This window comes from Globicephala melas, chromosome 13 (assembly GCF_963455315.2).
Source record: "Globicephala melas chromosome 13, mGloMel1.2, whole genome shotgun sequence".
In the NCBI taxonomy this organism is placed as follows: Eukaryota; Metazoa; Chordata; class Mammalia; order Artiodactyla; family Delphinidae; genus Globicephala; species Globicephala melas.
Window position 1 is genome coordinate 64,276,292 of NC_083326.1, and position 27,808 is coordinate 64,304,099.

The 27,808-nt window shown below is 53.8% G+C and overlaps 1 protein-coding gene across 3 annotated transcripts; it reads left to right on the forward strand.

The window, feature by feature from the left end:
* Positions 1 to 483: 483 nt before the first annotated feature.
* SMARCB1 (SWI/SNF related BAF chromatin remodeling complex subunit B1) lies at positions 484 to 27,531 on the forward strand. Of its 3 annotated transcripts, none has more exons than XM_030836267.3 (9): positions 485 to 776; positions 4,493 to 4,604; positions 6,152 to 6,281; positions 8,180 to 8,317; positions 10,339 to 10,466; positions 13,543 to 13,709; positions 20,808 to 20,998; positions 26,755 to 26,886; positions 27,218 to 27,531. In XM_030836267.3, exons 1-9 carry the CDS (start codon positions 684 to 686, stop codon positions 27,255 to 27,257), a joined length of 1,131 nt encoding a protein of 376 aa, XP_030692127.1. In that variant the 5' UTR covers positions 485 to 683; the 3' UTR covers positions 27,258 to 27,531. The 3 variants fall into 3 exon arrangements, with proteins under 3 accessions (XP_060166012.1, XP_030692127.1, XP_030692126.1); XM_030836266.3 differs by having other exon boundaries at positions 486 to 776; positions 4,493 to 4,631; XM_060310029.1 differs by lacking the exons at positions 20,808 to 20,998; positions 26,755 to 26,886; positions 27,218 to 27,531 and adding an exon at positions 15,404 to 17,766 and having other exon boundaries at positions 484 to 776; positions 4,493 to 4,631.
* The last annotated feature ends 277 nt before the right edge of the window (positions 27,532 to 27,808 follow it).

Consider the following 27,808-nt stretch of genomic DNA (forward strand, 5'->3'; position numbering starts at 1 on the left):
GTTAAGGAGGGAATGGAGACGGTCCCCCCGCCCCCACCAACCCCAGCACTCAGAGGATGCACCAGCCAAACCAAACACCACCTGGGCCTTGAAATCCTGCCAACCCCATCCCCAAAGCCACAGGAACAGTGTGGGCCCGGAGCTGGGATAGCGGTCCCTGAGCCCTCCTATCCTCTCAGCTGCACTGAGTTCTTGGGCCGAGGAAACTGAGGCATATGTGCTTCTGGCCTCCTCCAGGCCTTCAGGCCTCGCCTCGTTCCTCCTCACTGGGCTGAGTTACAGTCCCAGCTGTGAGACTGGGAAGACCACCGCCTGAGTCAGGGCCGCGGTTGCTATTTCTGTCCGTGAGAAATTTTCCCTGGTACCTCCAGTTCGGAGGCGGCCTGGGAGGAAGAGAAACGTGTCGAGACTCCTTTAAGGGGCACGCGGGGGCGCGCTCGGCCTTTTGTTTGGGCGGCAGCGGCGCGCGCGTCAGCGTCAACGCCCGCGCCTGCGCACTGAGTGCGGCCTGGTCGTCGTCTGCTGCGGCGGTGGAGGAGCCCGGCGGCGGCGCAAGTACCTGGCCCGGCTCGGCCAGCCCTTCGCCTCCGGCTTCGGCTTCCCTGGGCTCGGCGCGCCCCGGCCCCGCCTCAGCCCTCCTGACCCTCGCAGCCCGATCGTGGCCGCCCGACTCTGCCGCCGCAATGATGATGATGGCGCTGAGCAAGACCTTCGGGCAGAAGCCTGTCAAGTTCCAGCTGGAAGACGACGGCGAGTTCTACATGATCGGCTCTGAGGTAGCCCGCGGCGCGTCCTCTCTCTTCGGGCCCCGGGCCGGCCTGGTCCCCGCGGGAGCCTCGGGGCGGGTCTGCGCGCCGGGAACGCGCGTCTCCATTCATCGCGGCGGACGGGCGGGCGCGCGCCTGCGCGGCCGGCCAGTGGGGCGTGGTCTGTCTGTGTCTGGGGGCGCGGTTTGACCGGGGCGTGGTTGAGCAGTCCCCAGCCCCGCGCTCGGTTCACCCACCGGTGTTGCGGAGTCCCGGACTCCCCCGGCTGCCAGGGCTGCGGCGTCCCGGGGCCACGGGGCCACGCTGAGTTTCACTGCTCCAGCCGGACACATAGAAACGGGGTGTTATCTCTTGCGACACGTGGGGGGAGATGTTGTACCCCTCACGCGCACCTGTCCCACACTGCTGGAGCTGGGATCCTGAAATCGTATGTTCGAAACACGGGGCTTAGTGAGGGCTCACTCCCTTCGTGTTCGTGAACTTTGAGGTGGGCGGGGAGTTGTTCTGACCTTTGATTACCAGTGAGGAAACAGGTTGGGAGGAGGATACTTGCTTTTGGATGGCTAAGGCCGCAGCCCCCGAGTTAGATCTATCAGCAATTCGGAAGCGCTTGACACTTCGGATATCTTGAACTAACTCTGAGTTAGTACAGGGGAAAGAGCCTTATGCTTTAATCCTTAACTAAAAGTAACTTTTCAGCACTTTGTTGAATCATGTGGTTGACTGACTTTAGGAAAACCCTACAACTGGTTCTTCACTGGTAGTTTATACCAAGTATATTAAGTTTTTCCAGATTGCCTCAAACTAGGCTTTTTGGCAGTCCCAGGTCTGTGTGTGTACATGCACATACACATATATTTTTCAATTATGGATATGCAATTTAGATGTGCAAACACCAAGCAGTAGTGTCTTCCTCATGTAATGAGCTAAGTGCAGATCTTGGAGAGTTAAAGCAGTTACAAATGCCAGCGGTTGCTTCTCCTTGTAGCAGTTTTCAGTATTAGACATTTCATTCCTTTTTTTTTTCTTTTTTTCCCCCACAATGTTTTTTTTTTCCATCACAATTGAACATAGTGTGAATGAATTAAGCCTCATGATGGTCACACTGAGGCTTCCAGGACTCCCTGTGATTCCTGACTTGTCTGAGTTGTATTGAGTTATGAGACCAGTGTTTTCAGTAGCATCAGAACCTTAGTGTTTCCTTTTTTCACCAGTTTTTGTAAAACACAAGGGGCAGGATGCAACACATTTTTCATGTCATCACAAAAATACTCTTCAAAGCTAGCTGTGCTGAGGAGAGGAGCCAGTGCCTGCCATCTGCCATAGCTCAGAATGGTCCTCATTGGCTGGTGGGCACAAAGGCAGTGGAGGAGTTTCAGTTTGTGATGATGGACAGATTGTTTAAAGAAACCTTTACCTGGGACTTCCCTGGTGGCGCTGTGGTTAAGAATCCGCCTGCCAGTGCAGGGGACATGGGTTTGAGCCCTGGTCCAGGAATATCCCACATGCTGCGGAGCAACTAAGCCCATGAGCCACAACTACTGAGCCTGCGATCTAGAGCCTGCGAGCCACAATTACTGAGCTCGTGTGCTGCAAAATACTGAAGCCCGCACGCCTAGAGCCTGTGCTCTGCAACAAGAGAAGCCACCGCAATGAGAAGTCCATGCACCACAACGAAGAGTAGGCCCTGCTCACTGCCACTAGAGAAAGCCTGCACGTAGCAGCGAAGACCCAGTGCAGCCAAAAATAAATTAGTAGTTAATTTAAGAAAAAAAAAGAAAGAAAGAAACCTTTACCTGATCTAACGGGCAGGAAGAGCAGTCAGTTGAGCATTGACCCTGAGTCGGTGGTACTTTTGAAAATCAAGCTTGCATTTATTAGGTGGAGCCCACAGCCAAGTGGGCAGAACGTCAGGAGGCCTGGTTCCAGCTCTGCCTGTGTGTCACTTTTCTCATGTATGTAATGAGATGCTTAGACTAGATGGTCTCTAAGATCTTCCCCTTAGCACATTTTAGATTCTAGACAGCTAACTGCAGTCTTCTCTTTCAGCCCTGTTGAGTGAGAATGTTTGTCCTGAGATACAGTATATAGAGACCACATGGGAGAAGGGAGAGGCAGTTTGCTTTCTGGGGCCTGGCTTAACAATCATCAGGCCTTGGGAGGCCTGGGAAGGGTTCAGGGTCAGAGTGCTGTCTACTGATAAGCAGCAGCTCCTCTGACAGCATTGGGTGGATGACCCCCAGGCCCCTTGCCCTTGGCAAACAGGCACCATATTCAGAGAGGTGGGCCCGCCAGAGCAACACCCTCAGCGCCCCCACACACTTGGGTGTAGCAGCCTTGGGAGGGCATCCACAGGTGCAGTGAGCGTGTCACCCTTCTCCTGCCATCTGCAGGCAGCCGTTGTCACCATGCCAGAGTCACTGCTAAGAGGATCCTAGGAAATCCTCATAACCACAGCTTGGTTTTCCATTTGGGAAACCCGGGTCCAGAGGTGGCAAAGGCTGGTTCAGGGAAAACCCAGGAAGGCAGGCCTGGTCTCCTAAGTTCTGAAGGGACCTTGGGAAGGGCCTAGGAGTGTGGGAGGTCTGCAGGACCTGCAAAGTAGTAGTGGGGGCATTACAGTCAGTGTCTTTTCAAAAACCTAATGGAAACTATGTGTTTACCCTTGGACGGTAACCACACTCAAGCCAAATAACTCGCATGGGTCTGTGCCTGCAGTGGGGAGCACCAGTGACCCTGTGGCCACTTTCTCTTGCACTGTTCGGCAGCCCTGGTTGGGCATCATGTAAATCTTTGATTCATGGAAAATGGAGAAACTTTTTAAAAATAAATATACTATAATGGGGTAGGTAAGTGGGAAAGTAGTAGAAGTGGTCCTTCGTGGGTGAACCTCACAGCTGATGAACGTCTGACAGAGAAGCAGGGAGACCCAGAAAAGGGAAGTGATGCCTGGTCACAGGTGGAGCCAGCACCCAGTCCACCTCCTGTCCCTGGCCATGTGACTCAAGTGTTCGTTTTTGAAAAGTCAGTGAAACAATGGAGTTTCTCTATAAAAACTTTAGGACTAGATTTCTTTTCATCAAGTAAGCCGTACTTCGAGTATTTGGTACAGGCAAACTGAAGCTATTGTTTGGGGCAGTAATGATTTATATAGCAATCTAAGGACTGCTGATAAGTGCATTTTAAACTCTTTGGAAAATTCCTTTGGTATTTCTGGTTTGAGTTTTGTTACTAAACAAAGCAACAAAGGCCATGGGGGAAATTATCCTGCATCTGTCTAAAATTAAAAGACCTTTTTGGTCTTTATTACATCGTAAAAATATCAAAGTCTTAAGATAAAAGAAAGTCAGAGAGGCCTTGCATTTCTGGAAAGTGCCAGAGATCCTTAGTCCAAAATCAGAATCACATCGAGCTGCTTAGTGAGCTCGGGGGGCCTGCGTCCCCAGTGTCTGGTCAGGCCTTTCTGAATTTGGTCCTGTCGTCAGGATGCAGATGTTATTACCCCTGCCAGAGGAACAGATGTAGGCCAGATACGAACTGCTGTTGAACCCCTGATGTCAGCAGAATGTATTTTTACTGCTGCTGGAAGCCTGGCGCCTGGAGGCCTGGGGGCCAAGTCGAGGTGTGTTTGTCTGTCACTCATCCAGCAGAGCCTCTGAGCCAGGGCCCTCCCCTTCCTCGAGGAGCTGCGACCCTCATAATGAGCCTTCTCGCTTTACTCATAGGTGGGAAACTACCTCCGTATGTTCCGAGGTTCTCTGTACAAGAGATACCCCTCGCTCTGGAGGCGACTAGCCACTGTGGAAGAGAGGAAGAAAATAGTTGCATCGTCACATGGTAAAAAAACAAAACCTAACACTAAGGGTGCGTCTTCACGAGGGTTTGTAAACCTGTTTCAAAACCACTCGCTTATGTCATGAAGATAAAACGTTTTCACTCCGGAGCGTCTTCACGGCAGCCCTGACCTTAGGGTGGCGGAGTGTCCTGGGGGCCCCCTGGAGCGGGTGGTCCTCCGTCAGGGTCGGTCAGGGTCAGGTGTTGGCAGCGGGCAGTAGGTGGAGGGGGCGGGGCCAGGGCGGAGAGGGTGTTGTGAAGACCACTGGTCTGAAAACGTTTTAGGAATGCTGTGATGCTCTACCATATGCCGCGGGCGTGTTGCCATCGTCACCCTCCATGCGCCCGGGCGGCGGGGGGCCGCCCCAGCCCCCTCTCCCCTCGGGCTTTCACCGCTTCGCTTCCCAGCGCACATCCATCGTGTGGCACTTGGTTCTGGCAGTCGGTCCGCTGGTGCTCGTGTGCATGTCCCGCTTGGGGCTGTGGGGCGCTGCCACCCGACCCGGGAGGGCGGGCAGAGGGTGCTCCTCACCTCTGAGCTGGGGAGAGGCCCTGTGCCTCTGGGCTTGGTCGAAGCTGCCTTCCCTTTGGCAGGGTTGCCTGGCGGAGCTGGCCCGGGCCTCGTGTGCGTGTGCCTGCGTGCGTGCGCGTCGCCCGTTTGCGTGCGTGTGCCCGTTTGCGTGCGTGTGCCCGTTTGCGTGCGTGTGCCTGCGTCCCTGCGTGTGTGCATGTGCGCTTTACAGTCTGTCCCGTGCCGGTATGTCTGTAGGCCCTGCGTTGGTCTCGTCTACCATGTTCTTTTAATGCAGGAGCCGGAGCTGCTTTTCTATGCGCTGCTGTAACTTTTCACTCCCTCCCGCGCTTTCCAAAGCCTCCCTGGTCCTCCCTCCGCCCCAGTGGAGCGCCAGTCACTAACCAGTGCGTCCCCACCTGCGCTTGCCCCTTGGAAGCCTTGGCGACTCTTTGGCCTCGCGCTCGGGAGACTCTTTCCTGTAACCATCTGTCTCTCCACCAGGCTTCCTAGGTGAGCTGTGGTCGAACTGCCTAGAACTCCCCGCTCCCGGGCAGCTCGCATCCACTGGCGCTGGGCCAGGAATTCCTGTTTGGTGTACAGCAGCTCTTTCCAACTCTCTGGGCTCTTGTTTTAAAAGAAAAATGTTTCTCATCCCTCATTTCATCTCCACCTTGCTTCGTGTCGTGGACTGCAGCGGTGTCAGACCTCTTCCCACTGGCGGTGTCACTCTGGAGCCTTCCTTTCCCCGAGAGGCCCCGTGGGCTGAGCTGCCCATGGGCGTCCCCTGTGCCTGGAGCCAGTGCTCCTCCCGGGACACGTTAGTCCCCGTCCATCCAGGGAGTGCTGACCCGGGAGGGCTTCTAGAGAAAGCCAGGGTCCAGACCGCCCCTTTGGAAGAGGCCAGCATTGGGCAGTAGTGAGGTTGACACCCGCTTTCCCACCTCCTGCATGTGAGGACCTCAGTGCGCTGCATCTCCTGGCTGCTGCTGCTCACTGCCCTCCCGCAGGGTGACCGCAGCCGCATCTCTGGTTGCAGATCATGGATACACGACCCTGGCCACCAGCGTAACTCTGTTAAAAGCCTCCGAGGTGGAAGAGATTCTGGATGGCAACGATGAGAAGTACAAGGCCGTATCCATCAGCACGGAACCCCCCACCTACCTCAGGTACTGCACCCCCGGGCTCGGCTCGCTCTCGGGACACCCACGGGTATTTTTCTCATGCCCTGGAGCCAAAATACTTTTCAGCAATTTACCCATTGTGTTTACAGATCATCTTAGCCAGGCTTCGAAGTTTTTTCTGACTTTGGAATTTCTAAGAAACATAAGTCAAGTCTTGGGTTCTGGAGAGTCATTAAGAAATGCTTTGAAAGTGGGATTCACTAATCTGTCAGAACAATTAGCGGCCCAGATCAACTCACAAAAAACACAAACAATAGATTTGAACGTATCAACGTAGATCCTTTGAAAGAGCATTTACACTAACAGTTAAACGGGAGAAATTGGGAAGTTGCTACCTTGTAGAGTTTGTTCATTTAGATTTATAAGAAAAACTTGGATACCCCAAGTATTTCTCTATTTTATGTAGACAAATAGGTAAAGTGTGATCCACACTGAAGCACAGGAGTAAACAAACACAGGGAATGATGTTTGTTCTTGGGTGTGATTTTAAAAATGCAGAATAAAAAAATAACTAGCAACATAAAGAACCGGGGAGGGCGTCATGGAGTGGGCACACTCACGCCCACCGTGGCGGCTCTGCCTCAGGCATTGCGGCCCCAAAGTTTTTTGTTGGTCTCTGATCTATTAATTCCACCCCTGGGAATTTGTCCCAGGGAAATAATTTATACCGTAAACAAAAACCATTATAAGTACAGAGATGCTATTGGTGGCATGTGAATTATAAAGGGAACTAGGGAGCCCCTTGAGTGTCCTGCCTCAGGGAAAGGCTGTGTGAGCGAAGATGCAGACACCCAAATAATCTGGGGTTACACGATGTGTTGTGGGTAAGTAGACCCTGCAGCAACCCGAAACCTGGCTCACATGAGCGAGACGTGCAGAATACCTGCGTGACGCTTTCAGCTTTCAAGAAAACATGCGTTTAGGTGCATGAGATGGTGGGAGCACTAAGGCGGGGGGCAGGCCATTGTTTCAAGCGATGCGGTTACGGAAAATCATGAAGGTGACATGGTACAGAGGTTGGGGATGGAAAGGTCAGTTACGTACAGTTGCTGCCCTCACGTTGCTCCCAGGTTACTAGGGACATGGCCCGAGGGTGATGAAGGGGCTCGCAGAGCAATGTGGGAGCCCACCCACTCCTGTCGGTCAGCTTTTGGTACTTTCCTAGTAGTAAAAGCAACTTGTAATTTGGAGAGAAGAGTGAGCTCTTTTGGGACATGGGTTCCTTGGATTACTTTGAGCATCATTTTCTAGAGAGTATGTATCAATGTGTCTTCTCACTTCTACTGGTCTGAAGGCCCAGAGGCCAGAGCCGTTGCCTAGTCTGTCTCAGCCTGGACTGCATGTCTAAAATAACAGTCTGAGTCTCTGGCTGCTTCAAACCTCCAGCGACTCACAGCCACCTGCTGAGTGCATCCGTTTCCTGCAGAGCACGCCAGCCCCTGTAATCAGGACCCTCTCTGTGTCTCCAGCCCTGCTGCCCTCTGTGTTCTTCCTGAAATGCTCTCCTCTCCTCCACCCATGAACCGTGACCCAGCATTTAAGCCTTTGCTCCAGGGCTACTCTACTGGGCAGCCTTCTTGTACAGTCCCCTCCTGGCAGAAGGGACTTTGCTTCCGTGTGGCTGTAGCACGTTGGGTCAGCATGTAGCACGTTGGGTCATGGCTGAGGCACTGGGCTGGGGCCCTTCTGCACCTCCCCTAACCCAGGAGCAGGTGCTGGTGGGAGCCTAGGGAATAGACACCCGCGGAGTCTGGGGTGCACAGAGGTCCCCACTGGGACCTGGGGCCCAGCAGGGGCGCAGTGGGCATCCATTGACCACGACCTGATGCCTGGTGGGCAGTTTCGGCTCGTAGACTGAGCGGAGGTATTTCCATGTCTCCCAGGGAACAGAAGGCTAAGAGGAACAGCCAGTGGGTGCCCACCCTGCCCAACAGCTCCCACCACCTGGACGCCGTGCCCTGCTCCACCACCATCAACAGGAACCGCATGGGCCGGGACAAGAAGAGGACGTTCCCGCTGTGGTGAGTGGGCCTCGCTCTCTGACTCCACCGAGGTCCTCCAGCATGTTTTAGTTTCCTCCTCCCCAGAAAAACGCTCTGCTTTGACCTCCTGTCCCAGAAACTCTGCACTGCTCCTCCTTGGGGCTGGTCTCCCTCAGCGTCCAGCATGACTGGCCTCTGCATGGTCCAGCCTGGCTCTGCCTGCGCTCACCCCCGGCTCCTCAGGTAACGTTCCTGGGTCCAGTCCCTGGACCTTTTCTCTGCCATCCACATGACTCGATGCTTAGTTGCCCGTGGTGCCAGAACAGAACGCCACAAACTGGGTGGCTTGAAGCAACACAAGTTTATTCTCACACAGTTCCAGAGGCCGGGAGTTTCACTGGGCCGGAATCAAGGTGTTGCCAGGCCCTGCTCCCTCCAGGGTCCCTTCCAGCTGCTGGCAGCTGCCACGTTCCTTGGCTCGTGGCAGCATCACTCCAGTCTCTTCCTCCCTGGTCACATGGCCTCCTCTGTGTGTGTGAAATCTCCCTCTCTTTCTCTATCACTCTCTTTTTTTTTTCTGGCCGTGCCGCGTGGTTTGCAGGATATCAGTTCCCTGACCAGGGATTGAACCTGGGCCACTGCAGTGAAAACCTGGAATCCTAACCACTAGGCCACCAGGGAACTCCCTCTCCCTCTCTTTCTTGTGAGGACACTTGTGATGTAATTTAGGGCCCACTTGGACAAGGCTCCCTCTCCTTTTTTGCTCTGTAAAGTGACAGTCACAGGTTCCAAGACTTAGGACATAGATGTCTCTGGGGGGCCATTTTTCAAGCTCCTGCCCACTAAGCTGTCCTCTGAATGCCGCCCCAGGCACCTCCAGCACAGGCTGCCTGCAGGCTTCTCTAGCCCAGGACACAGCAATCCCGTCCTTCCTGTGCCTGGGCCACAATCCTGGAACCCTTCCTCCTTCTCACAGCATAGAGCCAGTCTCCACAAATTCTACTTGCTCAGCTCTCCAAGTGTCCAGAATCCGACCACCTTTGGCCAGCTCCCCACTGGGCGTGTGCCCCTTCAACCAGGGCGGGTCCTCTAGATGCCCCGTCACACCAGCATCCACGTGACAGAGTCCTGGTGGTGCCTGCCGCTCTCTGGCCCTGGCTCCTAACGCCCTTCATCTCAGGCACAGTGGCCTCCTCAGCGCTCTTCAGCTGCCCAGGCACTCCTGCCCTCGCAATTCCCTCACTTCCTGCCAGCATCTGCAGACTCATCCCTTTCTTCCTCCTCCTTCCCTCCTCCCCCTTCCTTTTTCTCCCTCCCCATCCCTGTTTGAATGTCACTTCTCAGAGTGGTCCTCCCCTTTTAGAATGGCCACTCTGTCCTAGAGCATTCGTGTCTGGGCGGGGAGAGGGGGGTGTTTTCCTCATTTGTTTGTTTATTTGTCATCTGTGCCCCCAGCTCTCTGAGAACAGTTCTCAACCCTCGGTCTTCCATCCTTGGGTTTCCTGCGCCCACCCTCACCCCATATCTTCCCGCTTCGTCTTCCTAAAATGCAGGTGTGAGCACAGAACTGCCTTGCTCTCAGTCTTCCTGGGGCTCCCTCGGGGTCGAGGCTGGAGATGGAGAACTGTGGGCACTTGGACCCCTGTGGCTTCCCAGCATCCTCCCACTGCTCCCCCGCCCCATCTGCACCCCTCCTTCCCTCAGCAGCTCTTGACTCTCCTGCCCCTCGGCCTTTGCTCAAGGGCTTCCACTTTTGGGAGTACCCTTCCTTTCCTACAGTTTCCTGGGAAAGTCCTACATGCTTTGGGGCTTAAATCTCCCTTACTTCGGACATCTCCATCTTGTCCTGCTGCCCAAGTCAGCATCTCCCCTCCCATCCCACGTGTCCGTGGACCCCTGCTGGCACTGTCTCTGCCGACTCAGCCCATAGTGGACAAGTCCCTGTAAGAAGCAGGGTTTCCCCTCTGGTTAGGTCACAGTGACCAGTGGTGCAGAGAGGGAGGCCCTGGGTGCAGGGACCTCAGTCCCCCTTGCTGAGCATGCTGCTGCCTCCCTTCCAGCTTTGACGACCACGACCCAGCTGTGATCCATGAGAACGCGTCCCAGCCCGAGGTGCTGGTTCCCATCCGACTGGACATGGAGATAGACGGGCAGAAGCTGCGGGACGCCTTTACCTGGAACATGAACGGTATGTGGTGGCCAACCCACCATCTTGCACACAGTCTTGTTTCCTGCCTGCTGCCCGTCAGGGGGACCCTGGACTCTGATTGTGACATTCAGAGCACTGTGGAGTAGATTTAGAGGGTGTGGGCTTTGGGTTCAAATCCTGGAATGCAAACCTGGTTCATTGTTTGAAAATCAGTCAGTGTGATCCATCATATTAACAGACTAGAAAAGATAAATAAATCCCTTGATTATATCACTTGATACAAAAAAAGCATTTAACAAAATCCAGCACTCGTTCTTGATAAAAACTCAGGAAATTGGGAATAGACAACATAGTGCTGGAAGTACTAGCCAGTGTAATAAGGCAGGAAAATGATGTAAAAAACATACGCTTCAGAAAGGAAGAAATAAAACTGTCTTTATTTGTAGATGGCATGATTATCTACATAGAAAATCTCAAGAGACCTACCAAGAAAACCTGCTAGAACTAAAAACTGAGTCTTAGCAAGGTCACAAGACCCAAAATAGACATGCAAAAGTCAATTGTATTTCTATACATTATATACTGTCAGTGAACACGTGGACACTCAAATGTCCAGTATAAAAATATGTTATTATTTAGAGTTACTCAGTTAAGAAAAAAGATGTAAATCTTACAAACATATAGTTTGTTTCAGGAAACATTTTGTATGCTGAAAACTATAAAGCACTGATGGAAGTAATTAAAGGAGATCTGAATAAATGGACAGACAACTATGTTCATGGATCAGAAGATTCAAGATGTTAATTCTCCCTAAAATAATATGCAAGTTTAGTTTTTTTTCATTTTTATTGGAGTATAATTGCTTTACAATGGTGTGTTAGTTTCTGCTTCATAACAAAGTGAGTCAGTTATACATATACATATATCTCCATATCTCTTCCCTTTTAATATGCAAGTTTATAAGCAATTTCTTTGAAAATCCCAGCAAGACATTTTGTAGATTTAGACAAAATTGTTCTAAAATTTCAATGGAAAGGCAAAGGAACTAGAGTAGCTAAAGCAATTTTGGAAAAGAAGAAAGTAGGAGGAATGAGTCTTCCTAATCCCAAGACTTGGTGTGGAGCTGCAGTAATCAAGGCAGCATCTGAATCTACAACGATCATAGACTAAAAAAGTTAACTTTTAAAATCCTCTGCACAATATACTCATAGGATGCTTGGCCTGAGCACCTTAGCTTCCTGCTGCTTCTCCAAAACTGGATGTATGCGTTATCAATAGTAGGCTGGCTGAGTGTTCAGGTCTGGCACAATGGTGCTGTGAGGAGGGTTGGTCTCTAGCTCTTCTTCTGGGCTAGTGAAATAGTGGGGTCAGTTGTCTGTTAAACAGACCTCATTCTATTTATTTATTTAGTTATTTCTTTCTTTTCTTCCTCCCTCCCTCCCTCCCTTCTTTGTTGCGTGCGGGCTTTCTCTAGTTGCAGTGAGCGGGGGCTACTCTTCACTGCAGTGTGTGGGCTTCTCATTGTGGTGGCTTCTCATTGCAGAGCACGGGCTCTAGGCATGTGGGCTTCAGTAGTTGTGGCACACAGGCTCAGTAGTTTTGGCTCATGGGCTCTAGAGCTTAGGCTTAGTAGTTGTGGCGCACGGGCTTAGTTGCTCTGCCACATGTGGGATCTTCCCGGACCAGGGCTCAAACCTGTGTCCTCTGCATTGGCAGGCAGATTCTTAGCCACTGCACCATCAGGGAAGTCCCAGCAGACCCCGTTCTTGAAGATGGAATCATGCCGAGTGCTTGTGAGGGAATTCATTCCTTTTTTATATATATATAAATTTATATATTTTACTTATTTTTATTTTTGGCTGCATTGGGTCTTCATTGTTGCGTGCAGGCTTTCTCTAGTTGCAGAGAGCGGGGTCTACTCTTCGTTGCAGTGCACAGGCTTCTCATTGCAGTGGCTTATCTTGTTGCGGAGCATGGCTCTAGGCGTGTGGGCCTCAGTAGTTGTAGCATGCAGGCTCAGTAGTTGTGGCTTGCGGGCTCTAGAGCGCAGGCTCAGTAGTTGTGGCGCAAGGCTTAGTTGCTCCATGGCACGTGGGATCCTCCCGGACCAGGGCTTGAACCTGTGTCCCCTGCATTGGCAGGCGGATTCTTAAACCACTGCACCACCAGGGAAACCCGGGAATTCACTCTTTTTTTTCCCTTCTCTGTGGCTCATCCCAGTTTGGCACGTGGTCATTGAAGTTTGGGTTATGAGAAAGGGCAGGTCTGGGGAAAACAGTTGACTGCACAGGACCTTGCTGTAGTCCGGCCAGTAGTGGACAGTCCCCATGAAGCTCACCCCTGAGGCCTGGATCTCCAGGATCCAGGATCCGTACCCACCCCCACGCTGTCGCCTTGTTGAGTGTGTGTGCTGCCCACAGAGTCAGAAACTCAGTGGGGGGGTTGTAAAAAGCCACACGCAGCCCCAGGTGATCTCTGGGGGATTTCCACTGTGGAGGAAGTGGTGGATAGACATGCACCTGCTCCGTCTTCCAGTGGATGCTGGCTTCCAAGTGGCTTGTCCAGAAGGAACCTGTGTTAGCTCAGGCCGCGGTGACAAAGTCCCACAGCCTGGGGGGCATAACAGCAGGTTTTATCTCCTCCCAGTTCTTGAGTCAGGGTGTTGGCAACGTTGGTTTCCTCTGAGGCCATCTTCGCCCTGTGTCTCCACGTGGGCTTCCCTGGTTGCCTGAGTTGGAAGAGGTGAGGAAGTGGCACGTCAGCTCTGAAGTGCCTTTGCTTCCCCCCTCCCCAGACAGCTCACTGGTTAGAACTAACAGAGCCGTGCAGTCCTAAGCCCGGGAGCGGGGAGCCTGGGGTTGGGGAGCACATAGGGTCTTGACCACCTCCCGAGGTGTAGGGGGTGTGTGTGTATGGATTGAGGGCCAGAAGCGGGGTGTTCGTCTTGTGCTTCCTCTCCTTACCGTGTCTGGGAGGATCCATCGTCCTCATCTTTATGCTCATCTTCATCCAGGTGGGTTGGCAGAGGAGGACAGGCTGGGGGAGGTCAGGGCTGAGCACGGTGACATTAGGCCCTGCAGTCCACCAGCAATCCATACCTCTCACCTCATTTCAGAGAAGCTGATGACCCCTGAGATGTTTTCAGAAATTCTCTGTGATGACCTGGATTTGAACCCACTGACGTTCGTACCAGCCATCGCCTCCGCCATCAGACAGCAGATCGAGTCCTACCCCACAGACAGCATCCTGGAGGACCAGTCAGACCAGCGTGTCATTATCAAGGTAGGCAGCTCCCTGCCCTGCACCAGGGCCTTCCTTATACTGGTGGGAGTCATGGGGTGCTGAAGCTACGTGGAGGCTTCAACAGAAGCCTGTCTGGGATTCATGCTGAGGGACAGGGCTTCTGGAAAGCTGTCCTTCAGGCAGCTTATCCCAGGAAAGGTGTGGGCTGGCTTCTGAGTAAGGTATCACATTCTGGGTGCATTTGGGGTGCTGCTGTGGCCTTGCCAGGTGTGGAGCAGAGCCTGGGTGGTACAAAGGAGGTTGTGCCAGCTGACAGGTAGAGCAGGGAAGGCTACAGTAAGATGAGCACACTGCCACACTCTTCCTGTGGGCAGGCTGCGCCAAGCACACCCCATACTGTCTCAGTAACCTCCACCATCCTGGGGGAAGATGCTGTGTTACAAGTGAAGAGGTGGGGCCACCTACCCCCAACTGCCCTGCTGAGAAGTGGTAGAGCTGGGGTTTGGGCCCAGGCCTGCCTGCTGCAGAGCCTGCTTGGTATGAAGCAATATCTCATTGTGGTTTTGATTTGCATTTCCCTGTTTGTTTGTTTTTTTACCGTACGCGGGCCTTTTCACTGTTGCAGCCTCTCCCATTGCGGAGCACAGGCTCCGGACGCGCAGGCTCAGTGGCCATGGCTCACGGGCCGAGCCGCTCCGTGGCATGTGGGATCTTCCCGGACCGGGGCACAAACCCCTGTTCCCTGCATCCGCAGGTGGACTCTCAACCACTGCGCCACCGGGGAAGCCCATTTCCCTGTTGATTAGTGACCTTGAATATCTTTTCATGTGTTTATTGGCCATTTGTTTATCCTCTAAGGCTGCTTAAGTCCTTTGTGTTTTTGAATCAGGTTTTTGTTGTTAAGCTTTAGCAGTTCCCTGGGTCTTCTAGATAGCAATCCCTTTTCAGATAAAGTGATTTGCAAATATTTTCTTCTATTCTGTGGGTTGCCTTCTTATGTTGTTGATAGTGCCCATTGATGCATAGAATTTTTTTATTTTGGTAAAGTCCAGTTTGTCTATTTTTTCATTTATTGTGTATGCCGTTGGTGGCATATCCGAGAAATCATTGCCAAATCCAATGTCATAAAGCTTTCACTCTGTGTTCTTCTAAGAGTTTTATAGATTTAGCTCTTACATTTATATGTTCCATCCATTTTGAGTTAATCTTTGCATATGGTGTTAGGTAAGGGTCCAGCTTCGTTTTTTTTGCATATGTATATCCTGTTTTCCCAAAACCATTTGTTGAAAAGACTATCCTTTCCTCATTGAATGGTCTTGTCAATTTTGTTGAAAATCATTTGACCACATATTTGAGGGTTTATTTATGGGCTGTCCCACTGGTCTATTGTCTGTTTTTATGTTGGTACCACACTGTTTTGATTATTGTAGCTTTGCAGTAAGTTTAGAAATTAGGAAGTGTGAGTCTTCCAGTTTTGTTCTTTTTCATCATTGTTTTGGCTGGATGTCCTTTGTTCTTAGATTCCATATGAATTTTTTTTTTCTTGGCTGAACTCTGTGCATGTGGGATCTTAGTTCCCCAGCCAGAGATCGAACCCAGGCCCCCTGCAGTGGAAGCACAGAGTGTTAACCACTGATCTGCCAGGGAAGTCCCTCCATATGAATTTTAAAATAGATTTTATTCTATTTCTGCAAAAATATTGTTGGGATTTTTTTTTTTTTTTTTTTTGGCAGTTCTTGGGCCTCCCACTATTGTGGCCTCTCCCGTTGCGGAGCACAGGCTCCAGACGCACAAGCTCAGCGGCCATGGCTCACGGTCCTAGCCACTCCATGGCACACGGGATCCTCCCGGACCAGGGCACAAACCCGTGTCCCCTGCATCGGCAGGTGGACTCTCAACCACTGCACCACCAGGGAAGCCCTCTATTGTTGGGATTTTGATAAGTATTACATTGGATTTGTAGACTGCTTTGGGCAATCTTCACATCTTTATAATATTGTCTCCCAATCCATGAACGTGGGATGTTTTTCCATTTATTTATGTGTTTAATTTACTTCAGCATGATTTTTGTGTTTTTTTTTTTTTTTTTTTTTTTTTGCGGTACGCGGGCCTCTCACCGTTGTGGCCTCTCCCGTTGCGGAGCACAGGCTCCGGACGCGCAGGCTCAGCGGCCATGGCTCACAGGCCTAGCCTCTCCGTGGCATGTGGGATCTTCCTGGACCGGGGCACGAACCCACGTCCCCTGCATCAGCAGATGGACTTTCAACCACTGGTTGCCCCAGCATGTATTTAAATTAATTAATTAATTTAAAATTTAAATTTATTTATTTATTTATTTATTTTTGGCTGCCTTGGGCCTTTGCTGCTGTACACAGGCTTTCTCCAGTTGTGAGAATGGGGGCTACTCTTCGTTGTGGTGCGCGGGCTTCTCATTGTGGTGGCTTCTCTTTGTTGTGGAGCACGGGTTGTAGGTGCATGGGCTTCAGTAGTTGTGTCCCACGGGCTCTAGAGTGCAGGCTCAGTAGTTGTGGCACATGGGCTTAGTTGCTCCATGGCATGTGGGATCTTCCCAGACCAGGGCTCAGAACCCGTGTCCCCTGCATTGGCAGGTGGATTCTTAACCACTACGCCACCAGGGAAGTCCCTTCAGTGTGTTTTATAGTTTTCATTGTAGAAGTCTTTCATCTCCTTAGCTAAGTTAATTTCTAAATATTTTAGTCTTTTTGATGCTATTGTAATTGGAATTTTTTTCTTAATTTCAGATTGTTCATTGTTAGTGTGTAGAAATGCAACCGATTTTTGTGTGTTGACTTTGTATCCTCCTACTTTGCTGAATTCATTTATTCTAATAGTGTTTTGGTAGAATCTTTAAGGTGTTCTACAAATAAGATCATATCACCTGGGAACAGAGATAGCTTTACTTCTTCCTTTCCAAATGGATACCTTCTATTTTTTTTTTTGCCTAATTGCTCTGGCTAGAAATTCCAATGCTATGTTGGATAAAAGTGGCAAGAGTGGGTATCCTTGGCTAGTTCCTGATCTTAGAGGAAAAGTTACCATTCTTTCACCATTGAGTGTGATATTTACATTGATTTTTTTGTGTATTAATTTTATGTTGACATAGTTTCCACTTATTCTTAGTTTATTGAGTGCTTTTACCACGAAAGCGTGTTGAATTTTGTCAAATGCTTTTTTCTGCATCTGTTGACATGATATGGGTTTTTTTGGTTTGTTTGTTTTTTGCGGTACGTGGGCCTCTCACTGTTGTGGCCTCTCCCGTTTCGGAGCACAGGTTCCGGACGCCCAAGCCCAGTGGCCATGGCTCACGGGCCCAGCTGCTCGGTGGCATGTGGGATCTTCCTGGACTGGGGCATGAACCCATGTCCCCTGCATCGGCAGGTGGACTCCCAACCACTGCGCCACCAGGGAAGCCCCGATCATATGGTTTTTGTCCTTCATTCTGTTCAAGTGGTTTATTGCATTGATCGGTTTTCTTATTGAGCCATCCCTGCATTGCCATAATAGAGTCCACTTTTTATAATTGATTTATGTTGTTGTATCATTTATAATGATGTGTAATTCTTCTAATGTGCTGTTGAATTCAGTTTTGCTAGTATTTTGTTGAATTTATTTTTTTAAATTTATTTATGGCTGCATTGGGTCTTCCTTGCTGCGTGTGGGCTTTCTCTAGTAGCAGCGAGTGGGGGCTACTTTTCATTGCGGTGTGCGGGCTTCTCATTGTGGTGGCTTCTCTTTGTTGCAGAGCATAGGCTCTGGGTTCACGGGCTTCAGTAGTGTGGCTCTTGGGCTCTAGAGCACAGGCTCAGTAGTTGTGGCGCATGGGCTTAGTTGCTCTGTGGCATGTGGGATCTTCCCGGACCTGGGCTCGAACCCATGTCTCTTGCATTGGCAGGTGGATTCTTAACCACTGTGCCACCAGGGAAGTCTGTTGAGGATTTTCATATCAATGTTCATAAGAAGTATTGGTCTATAGTTTTCCTTTCTTGTAGTATCTTTGCCTGGCTTTGGTATCAAGGCAATGAGTTATGAAGTGTTCCTTGCTCTTCAGTTTTTTGGCAGGATTTTTTTTTTTTAACATCTTTATTGGAGCATAATTGCTTTACAATGGTGTGTTAGTTTCTGCTTTATAACGAAGTGAATAAGCTATATATATACATATATCCCCATATCTCCTCCCTCTTGCATCTCCTTGCCACCCCTCTGGATGGTTACAAAGCAACGAGCTGATCTCCCTGTGCTATGCGGCTGCTTCCCACTAGCTATCTGTTTTACATGTGGTTGTATTTATAAGTCCGTGCACTCTCTCACTTCGTCCCAGCTTACCCTTCCCCCTCAAGTCCATCCTGTTTTTGGCAGGATTTGATAAGGATTGGTATTAGTTCTTCTTTAAACATTTAGTAGGATTCACCAGTAAAGCCATCCGGTCCAGGGCTTTTCTTTGTAGGGAGGTTTTTAATTACTGATTCAACCTCCTTGCTAGTTAATTTCTTTTAAAAGAAATATGAATTTATTTTTCTTAACCTGCTTCAGTTTCTCATTATGGCCAACTAGCAGAAAAAGGGCACGGGTGAGAAAGAAGGGGGATGTCCTGGGAGAGAAGCAGTGGGGATGTGTGGGGTGCAGCTGTGGGACCAACACCTGTGTTCCTGTGCGCAGCCTGTGACCCCTGGAGGGTGGTCCCTACTCCGCTCTGTGCTGCATCTTTGTCCTGTAACCATGGTGGGGACGTGGACTTGCAGAGTTGGCTACACCCAACTGCATGGTTCCAAATAGGCGAGATCAGCCACAGGGAGGGTCCTTGTGAGTCTGACAGCTGGCTTCTCTGACATTTTCTTGTAACTGAGTGTCATCTTTTTATTTTCCTGATGGGGCTTGTGGGCAGCCATACAGAAAGTTGTCAGGCAGTTGAAAATCCACCTGGGACCGTCACCTGCTCCCTGATCAGAGGCTTTCTTGGTGACTAAACAGCTCTCAGCCGTGGGGTCCGTTCAGGTCCTCACACCCACCTATAATCCCCACCCATGGGATGGTGTCGGCTGGTAGGCTGCTGGGAGACCATCCCCAGGTCGGGGTCCTGCTTGGTTGGGGTCGTGAGGGCCTGCCAGCATTGGGGCCGGACACAGCTGGTCAGGGAAGGCCTGCTGCCGGGGAGGCAGAGCCTCGTGGGCACTGTGACCTTGGGGGAGCGTGCCACCTGGTAGGCGAGCACGCTGATGGCCACATCCAGGGTTTCCCATGTGTCACAGACTCCAGAGGAGCCGGCTGCTTCTGGGACACAGTGAAGGATGACATCTGACCAATGTCTCCTCACAGAGCAGCGCCTTAGCTCAGGGCGGCCGCTCACAGGTGCTCCCGGAGTGGTGGAACAAAAGCCTAGGCTGGCACCGCGACCAGGACACCTGGCCCTCCAGGGCCGTGGGGCTCAGTGCAGCTGAGGGTGGAGCTGTCAGACTCTGGGGGGCTGGTGGGCCCTTTCTGGGGGAGGGAATGGCATGTGGGTGATACAGGTTGAAGCTGGGGAGCCTGCTCGGGGGGCCTGGCCCCACAGTCCAGCCGCCCCTCACCACCCCCCACCCCCCTGACGGCTCCCAGTCCCCATTCTGTGAGTTTCCTGCATCCTCTGTGGAGGCCTCAGGCCCTGCTCTGCCCAGACCCTCCCCTGGGAGCCCCACCCTGCTCTCTCTCAGCTTGTCCAGTTCTTCCTAAAATGCCCCCTCCACCGGGCGGCCTTCCTGGGGCTCCTGGCTAACCGCTGACTGCACTTTCTGCCCCTCCCCCTCTTCCCCTCAGCACCTACACCTCTGATGTCCCCTCATTCACGTATTTAACCCCGCACTGGATGTCAACCCATGAAGATGACTCTGTGTCTGTTTTTCCCACTGTGCGTCCCCTGTGCGCCTCCTGGGTCGGCAGGAGTATGTATTTCTTAATAAACGATAGCGTTGATGAGCAGTCGGCGCAGTGCACACACAGGCACCGGTCTGCGTGGCACCCCTCATGGCCAGGCCGAGTGGTGCGCAGGGCGGTTTGGTCCCGTGTGATGTGTCCACGGGCTGCCTGCTGCTGCTTCGCTTTCCAGTCCTGCTGTGCCGACGTGGCTCACCAGACACGTGGTTCCTGCTGGGAAGGGCCGGCTCTTCCGATTCTCACCCGCAGACCTGGTTGGTCGCCCAGCAAGGGCGCGGCTTGGAGGTGGGAGTGGCGGGGCCTCGGCTGCAGAGTGGAGTGCCGTGCAGGGGGCCCAGACGTGCAGGACTTCATGCACAGGTCAGGTGGTAGGGCCTCACATTTCTCTGAAGGCATGGACGAGTCCCGATCCGAATCTTAAAAGCCCAGCTGAGCGCCTGGGGACAGTAGCATGAAGGGGCAGGTGCACCGTGGCCTGCTTGGCTGGTAGAGGGCTGGACAGCAGGGGCAGGGGTCTCCACACGATGCCCAGTGAATGCCGCCAGACCCCGAGTTGTCCTTCCTGTGAGTCTCTGATGCCCAGTTTCAGAGCAGGCCCAGGTCATCTGTGGGGTGAAAAGTCAGGGTGGGGAGCTCCTGGGGCACAGGCTGTGGCTGCAGGTGGCACGTCTCACAGATGCCTCTGGGGAGCGAGGCGCAGGAACCAGCATGGCCTCCGCTCCCGCCGCCCCCCACCCCCACACGCCCAGGCCCTGCCTGTGCCATGTGGGCTGTGAGTCTGTGAGCGCACATAGCAGATGATTTCAGAGCGGGGCATGTTCCGTGAAGAGACAGAGTAGGGGGGTGGGCGCTGGCTCAGGTGAGGGCTCGGGGATAGTATCTGATGAGTGACCAGTGTTTATCACGTTGTAAAGGTCCAGAGCGGTGCGGTAGAAGGGCAGAGAAGAGGGTATCGGCCAGTGCAGGGAGCGAGGGGGTGGGAACAGGGGCAAGGCGGGACTCAGGTGCCTGGGGCCCTCCCTAGAGGGTGACAGTGCCAGGCCCTGAACCACAGTCTCTCTGGCCGCCCAGGAGGTCTGTGGGGTCAGCCCCGTTTGCGGATGGGGAGTTGCAGCCAGAGGGATAAGGGCAGCCGTCCCACTTCCTTATGGGCCTGGAGGGGGGATGCAGTTCTGCCTGCTCTGACTTGTGTTCCTGGTTCTGGCCCAGCTGAACATCCACGTGGGAAACATCTCCCTGGTGGACCAGTTCGAGTGGGACATGTCAGAGAAGGAGAACTCGCCGGAGAAGTTTGCCCTGAAGCTGTGCTCCGAGCTGGGGCTGGGCGGGGAGTTCGTCACCACCATCGCGTACAGCATCCGGGGACAGCTGAGCTGGCATCAGAAGACCTACGCCTTCAGGTAGGTCTTGGACAGGTGCCTCCTCCTCCTTCTGCAGACCATTCTGGGGACAAGGCTTCCCCCTGTGTGTGGTGATGCCTTTGGGACTTTCTGGAGCCTCATGATGCCGTCTGGCCGAGAGCAGCTTTGCGGGCTCAACGGCCTCTGTTGGCTCCTCCCATCCCCCATCACAGAGGAGGATCTAAGGAGGCGGCGGGTCTGCCCCTCTGTCCTCACCCACTCTGCCGCCAACAGCCCCTGCCGCCCTCACACGCCACCTCCTCCCTGCACTCACCCAGACCCTTCCTCGGTCGGGGTCGTCTGATGGACTGGCACTGAATCTCAAACAAGGCCTACTCCATGCTGCCTTCCCTGGAGGGGAGTCAAGAGGCTGCTTGTTCAGTCAGAGAGCAGGTGGTGGGCGCCCCTGCCGGCTGGACCCGTACTGGGTGCCGCTGTGGAAGAGGGAGTAGCGTTCAGGCTGCTGGGGACGGGGCGGGGGGGGGTAGGGAGTGTAAATATAGCATTTGGTCCAGTGTCATGGGTGCTGGTGGGGGTGGACCGGGGGACAGGGCTTCTCATGACATAGATGTGGCCTTCCTGTTCCTGGTGGCCCTGCCGTGCGGGCCTGGCCGGGGCAGGAGTCGGCGAGCGTTAACCACATAGCAGAGCTCGCCCACCAGCAGGACTGTTTGTCACATCCAGCCCTGTCCCCTGAGCTCCTTTTCCTCTGCGGGATGGGGTGCCAGCGGGGGCGGCGCTGAGTATCTCTGCATCAAAATAGGATGTTAGGATTTATTCTGCTCGTCAAGCTGTCACCGTCCACATTTGGAGGCCATTACTGAGGGACCACCCCTTAAGGTGGTGCAGAGGAGCAAAGATGAAGAGCCTTGAAGAGACGAAACAGCTAAGGGAGCGCATGAGTCTGTTTGTATCAGCTGGTTCCCCCAGAAATCCCACGAGGTAGCCTTCTCAGTTTTCCTGTAGCTCTGAGCAAGAGAGAAGGAATGACCAACACCCGCAGGGCCTCAGGCCCTGGGCGTCCCGGCTGACATAACATGCGTGGCCTCCCATGACCTCCAGCAGCCCCGCTAACTGGGGATCCTGCTCCACAGATGTGGGTACAGGCCCACACTCCACATCCCATGGGAGGTCTGCTCACGGTGTCGCGGTGTGTGTCCACTGACGGCATGCAAGCTGAGGCCGACCGGACTGGGGCCAGTCTGGGGTGGCCCTGCTTCCTAGAGTCAACCCTGAGGTCCTGGGAGTCCCTCATCACCAAATGCTGAGTCAGAGCCCACATCTCACTGGTGTGCAGCAGGGGGACTTGGAGGGTGTCCACACACGAGGCCGCATCCCTCCTGCTCTGATTGCCGGGGCTCCGGGCTGTCGGCAGTGCGACCTGCAGCTCCAGAGCAGGCCCCCGGGGGCCCCGGGGGGTGCAGGTCAGGACTGGAATGGAGTGCTCCCATTTCAGCAGCTAGTTAACACGTTCCGTTGTGTGGGTGGGAATGACTCTGGTACTGAGGATGCAGCTTTCAAATCCTCAGGATTAAAGGCAGGGCCGCCCCACTGGGGACTGTGGTAAGCATGCCCCCTCCACAGCAGCCTGGCCCAGCCAGCTGGGTGGGTGCGGCCTGCCTGGTGGTCTGGAGGCGGCCACAGGCCTCCTTTGGCATCAGGAGGGCTGCTGCACTTCCCCAGCCAACCAGGCTTCGTGGGCTCGCGTGTGCTGGGTCTGGGCTGGGCAGCGGGGTGCTCGGAGAGCTGGCAGGACAGGAAGGGGAGTGCGGGGTCAGGCTTTATCATCCAGGGGCAGGACTGCGGCTAGCAGGGGGCCTGGAACTTTGTCTCCTGACCCCACCCCGCGTTCTCCCCTTGCGCTCCCCACACCTCGGGAGCTCCCCGGGAGACCAGTAGCAGCCTTTCCCTGCTGTCCAGCCTCTGCCTGGGGAAAGGAGAGGGGCTCGCCGCATCTCCGGGGCCAGGGCCTGCCTGGCCCACAGAGAGCTGGACGGGGAGCCCCAGCCTGGTTTCTGCTACGCGAAGCCTGGCAGCTGCTGAGTCGCATGACTCCTCAAGGGGACTTTAAGCTCTGGGCCCCGTCACCCCTGTTGGAAGCTCTCTGGATTCCTGTGAGCCAGTGCTGGCTGTCTCCACCAGACTGAGTCCAGCCTGGTGTCTGGCCGCGGTGCCCTCCTCTGCGACAGTGGAGCAGGCTAGTCACAGGCTAGTGAGCTGGGGCACCAGTGCGGAGAACAGGCAGCGGGCCGGGCAAGCCTGATGTGGGCAGAGGCAGGCAGTGAGCATGAGGGGGACGCGGGCGTGTGGCTGCTAGAGGATAGAGCTGAACCAGAAGGACATACAGATGTCTTGGAACCAGCGGAACGGAGACAAGAGTCAGTGACGAGGGGGCAGGGCTCCCCAGGGGAGGGCTGGGCAGAGGGTGTGAGGGTGTCAGACGGTCACCGAGACTATGAGGGGGGTGGCATCCTGCAGAGTTCCTCTACCTCCTCCAGGCCAGCCCTCCGCCCTGGCTGGGGACACAGGGGAGAACCAGTGCGCTGTCCAGCAGAGGAGGTGCGAGTGCCTGGCCACCGAGGCCAGAGGGTGTGGGCCAGGGAGGAGGCAGCGGGTGGCCAGGGCAGGAGCGGCTGGAGGAAGCTGGGGACAGGCAAAGGGTCAGAGAGCCTGGCAGCTGTGCCCGGTGGGGGACAGAGGCATTGTCACTGGAACAGCCTCAGGGTTGGGAGGCACCAGGGTCGTTGTGGACTGGCTGACCAGAGCCACCAGAAGAGGTTAGTCCTGGGGCTCCAGCCCCTGCGCTGGCCCCATGGCCGGGCTGGCCGGCTTGTTTTCGTTCACCACCTAGAGTGTCGACTCAGTGAGTTTTTGTGTGTTTGCACAGTTCCGCAGTCCTGGGCAACCGCTGATCTACTTCCCGTCTGTAGATATGCCTGTTCTGAATACTTAACGTAAATAGAATCATATAACATATGTTTTTTTGTGGCCAGCTTCTTAGCATAATGTTTTCAGGGTTCGTCCATGTGGAGCCTGTATCAGAACTTCATTCCTTTTTGTGGCTGAATAATATTCCATCATATAGACAGACCATACTTTATTTATCCAGTCATCAGTTGATGGTCATTTGGGTTTTGTTAACTTTTGGCTGTTAAGAGTAATGCTACCGTGAACATTTGTGCACAAGGTTTTGTTTGAACACCTATTTTCAGTTCTCTTGGGTATGTACCTAGGGGTGGAATTACTGAGTCACGTGGTAGCTCTGTTTAGCGTTTGGAGGAACCACTAGACTTGTTTTCAAAGCAGCTGCGCGGTTTTACATTCTCTCCAGCGGACCAAGGGCTCCAGTTTCTCCACATCCTCGCCAGCCTTTGTTATCTGACTTTGATCCTAGCCACCCTAGTGGCATCTCCGTGTGGTTTGATTTGCATTTCCCAATGGCTGATGGTGTTGAGCATATTTTCATGTGCTGTTGGACGTGTGTATATCTTCTTTAGACGAAAGGTCATTCAAGTCTTTTGAGTTTTAATTGGGTTATTTGGTTTTATTATTTAGTTGTAAGAGTTCATTATATATCCTAGCTACAGGTCCCTTATCACATACATGATTTGCAATATTCTCTCCCTTTTTGTGGGTTTATGTTTCACTTTCGTGACAGTGTCATTTCAGGCACAAAAGTTAAAATTCTTTTTTTTTTGATGTGGACCATTGTTTTAACGTCTTTATTGAATTCATTACAATATTGCTTCTGTTTTGTTTTGGTTTTTTGGCGAGAGGCATGTGGGATTTTAGCTCCCCGACCAGGGATTGAACCTGCACCCACTGCATTGGAAGGCGAAGTCTTAACCACTGGAAGGGTTAAGGGAAGTCCCACAAAAGTTTTAAATTTTGATGATGTCCAGTTTATCTACTTTTTCTTTTGTTGCTTGTGCTTTTGGTGTCATAACTAAGAAACAGTGGCCTGATCCAGGCTCCTGTCCCAGCACCATTTGTTGGAAAGACTGCTCTGTCCCCATTGAGTGGGTTTGGCCCCTTATCCAAAGTTAGTTGATCATAAACAGGAGGGCAACGTCGAGTTTTGCCCCCTCCTCCCAGCTGAGGAGCTGTGGGCAGGTTGCTCACCATCGCAGCCTTGTTCTCCTCTACCAAGCGGGCACAGTCATGCTTCTCAGCTGGCCTCTTGTACCTCGTGAGGTCATAAAAGTGAGGTCACATCGAAGATGAACGTCCAGGTCCTCTGCCTCCTCAGCCATGGCCTCCCTGCCTGGACACCGCAGGTCGTGGGAACATCAGGGTCCCAGGTGGCCTTGAGGCCCGGGAAGCACAGTCCCCTCAGAGGGGATTCTGAGGGCGTCAGGGCGGCTCTGCTTGCATGTCTCCTGCAACACCTATGGGGCCTGCTGGCTCCAGGCCCATCCTTCCGTGCCTGGCTCAAGCAGTTCTTATTTTAGAACAAACCCACTAGGGTGGAATCTTCCCAGAGCCACGGGGAGGTAAACACAGGGGCCTCCAGGACCCACGCTCCAGCTCTTGTTTAAGAGGAAAACATGTTTGGCTCCCCTCCGCGTGGGCTTGGCGACTTTCATGTTTCCCCTTCCTGAGGAAGGCGGCTGGGAGCCCTCGAGGTGAGGAATGATGTTTGGGTCTTTGGCCGGATGGTTTTGGGATTGCCAAACCGCCACCCGGCTGGGGAGCAGCTGTCAGGAGCAGCCGAGGAGGGGCGGCCCAGCCACAGGCCTCTGAGTCACCAGCACCAGCTCCAGCTCCGGGCCTCATGGGCATGGACCCCACGGGCCAAGCTGTGGCAGCAAGAGGCGAGCCCCACTTCTGCAGGAGAGCAGGGCAGTCCTGGGCTGTGCCCCGTGCGCCTGCGGTCCCTGAGACTCCAGGCCGAGGGGCAGCATGAGGGGGGTGGGCGGGGGCTGTGGGAGTGGCACCCGGCCCTCACATAGTGGACGTACTTTGGATGTTTAGTAATAGTGATCCTCTAAAAGCCCTCACAGCAAGGACATTGTCCCCACTTTCGAGATGAGGTGTTTAGACCAAGGCCAGGGGCCTGTTTTCTTCTGTGCCATCATCCACCGGGCACCTCCCTGGGGCCCCCCTGCTCTCCCTCCTCCAGAGCTGACTCTACAGGGCTCTGGGTAGATGGGAGCAGGGCTCGGGCTGTGCTGAGGCTCACCGGGCAGCCTGGGCTTGGCCCTCCTGGCAAAGGTGGCAGCTCGGTCAGGCACCCCCAGCCTTGGTGGCCTCGCTGAGGCTGACCCCCCAACCGCTGAGTCCACTTAGCCAGAGGGTGTGCAGATGGCCCTCAGCTGGAGTCGGAGACGTTTCTGAGGGACCCCAAGGTGGAGAAGTCAGGGGTCGTGGGTTCTGGGCCCCATGACAGGCTGAGGAGCTGTGTGTGGGACCATCAGGGGCAGTGGCCTTCAGTGAGCGGCATCTGGACTCCTGGGTGGACTCCTTTGGTTTCCTTTTTCGTGGACGCTGAGCGAGGCGACGGCCCTCCCCCTCCCCACAGGTGCAGTGGGAACAGCTGGCCCTGCAACGCTGTCCTATGGACCCTTCCCCAGCATGCAGACCTGGAGTCGCTGTCGTGGTGTCCACTGGGCCGCAGCACCCCCACCGCCCTGTTGGGGGCCAGGCACAGACACCAGGCTCCAGCGTTCCAGCTGCCCGTGGGGCGTGGACAGTGCTTTCTGGAGCTTCTCCGGCTGCTGCTCTGTGAACTGTCTACTTCCTCCTGTCTTCCACAGTGAGAACCCCTTGCCCACGGTGGAGATTGCCATCCGGAACACAGGCGATGCTGATCAGTGGTGCCCGCTGCTGGAGACCCTAACAGATGCCGAGATGGAGAAGAAGATCCGCGACCAGGACAGGAACACAAGGTGCCTCCCCAGCCCCATTTTCAGGCAGGACAGGACCGTCGCCTTTCCCGAGACCCAGCAGGCCCCTGGATGATGAGTCCCAGTCTAGTCCTGCAGGGGACAAGAGTAGCCCTTGGGTCGGTCTGACCACAGCCTAGACCAGGTTTCGGTACCCCTGGAGAGGTGGGTGGGACAGAGGGCAGCTTCAGGGCCCCAAGTAGCAGGCCAAGGCTGAGGGAGGGGCTGGGGATCCCACCTACCACATCCTGTCTCTGCCCCTTCCCCTGGCTGCCCTAGAGATCCCTGGTGGAGGGGCAGCTGCCCAGGGTCACCGCCCTCTCCCCTCCTGCAGGCGGATGAGGCGTCTGGCCAACACTGCCCCGGCCTGGTAACCACCCAGTGGTGCTTGGCTCCCACGGAGCATCTGGAAGAATGGACCGTCTCCCCTCCATCTTCTGGCAAGGAGGGGGCAGCCCGGCCATCCTGAGGAGCATGGGGCAGGGGCCTCCTGGTCATCCACCCCAGGGTACACATTCCTTTTGCTGAGCTCCAGTCCCTACCGCCCGTCTCTGGTCAGGAAGAAGCCTCGTTTTGGGTTGTGTTTTGTTTTTGTATAGGAGCCCCAGGCAGGGCAAGCAACATTTTTTAAATAAAAGGCGACAGGTCCTGTTTCGTTTCTTCAAAGTGGTGGCATAAAAACAAGAATGGGGGAGAGCACATGTGGCCAGGACATGTGGTCGAGGCTGCGGGCAGGACCCTCACCCTCCTCTGCCTCATGTCCCCAGCTGAGCCTTAGCAGGACCGTGGCTCTATTCTCAGCCCTGCAAGGCCCTGACTCAGAGCAGTTTTGATTCCCCTTGGCCCCGGCATCCCACCCACCTGTGCTCGGCAAGTCCTTGCAGTCCCAGAGGGATGAGGAGGTGGTGAGGCTCAGCAGGCAGGG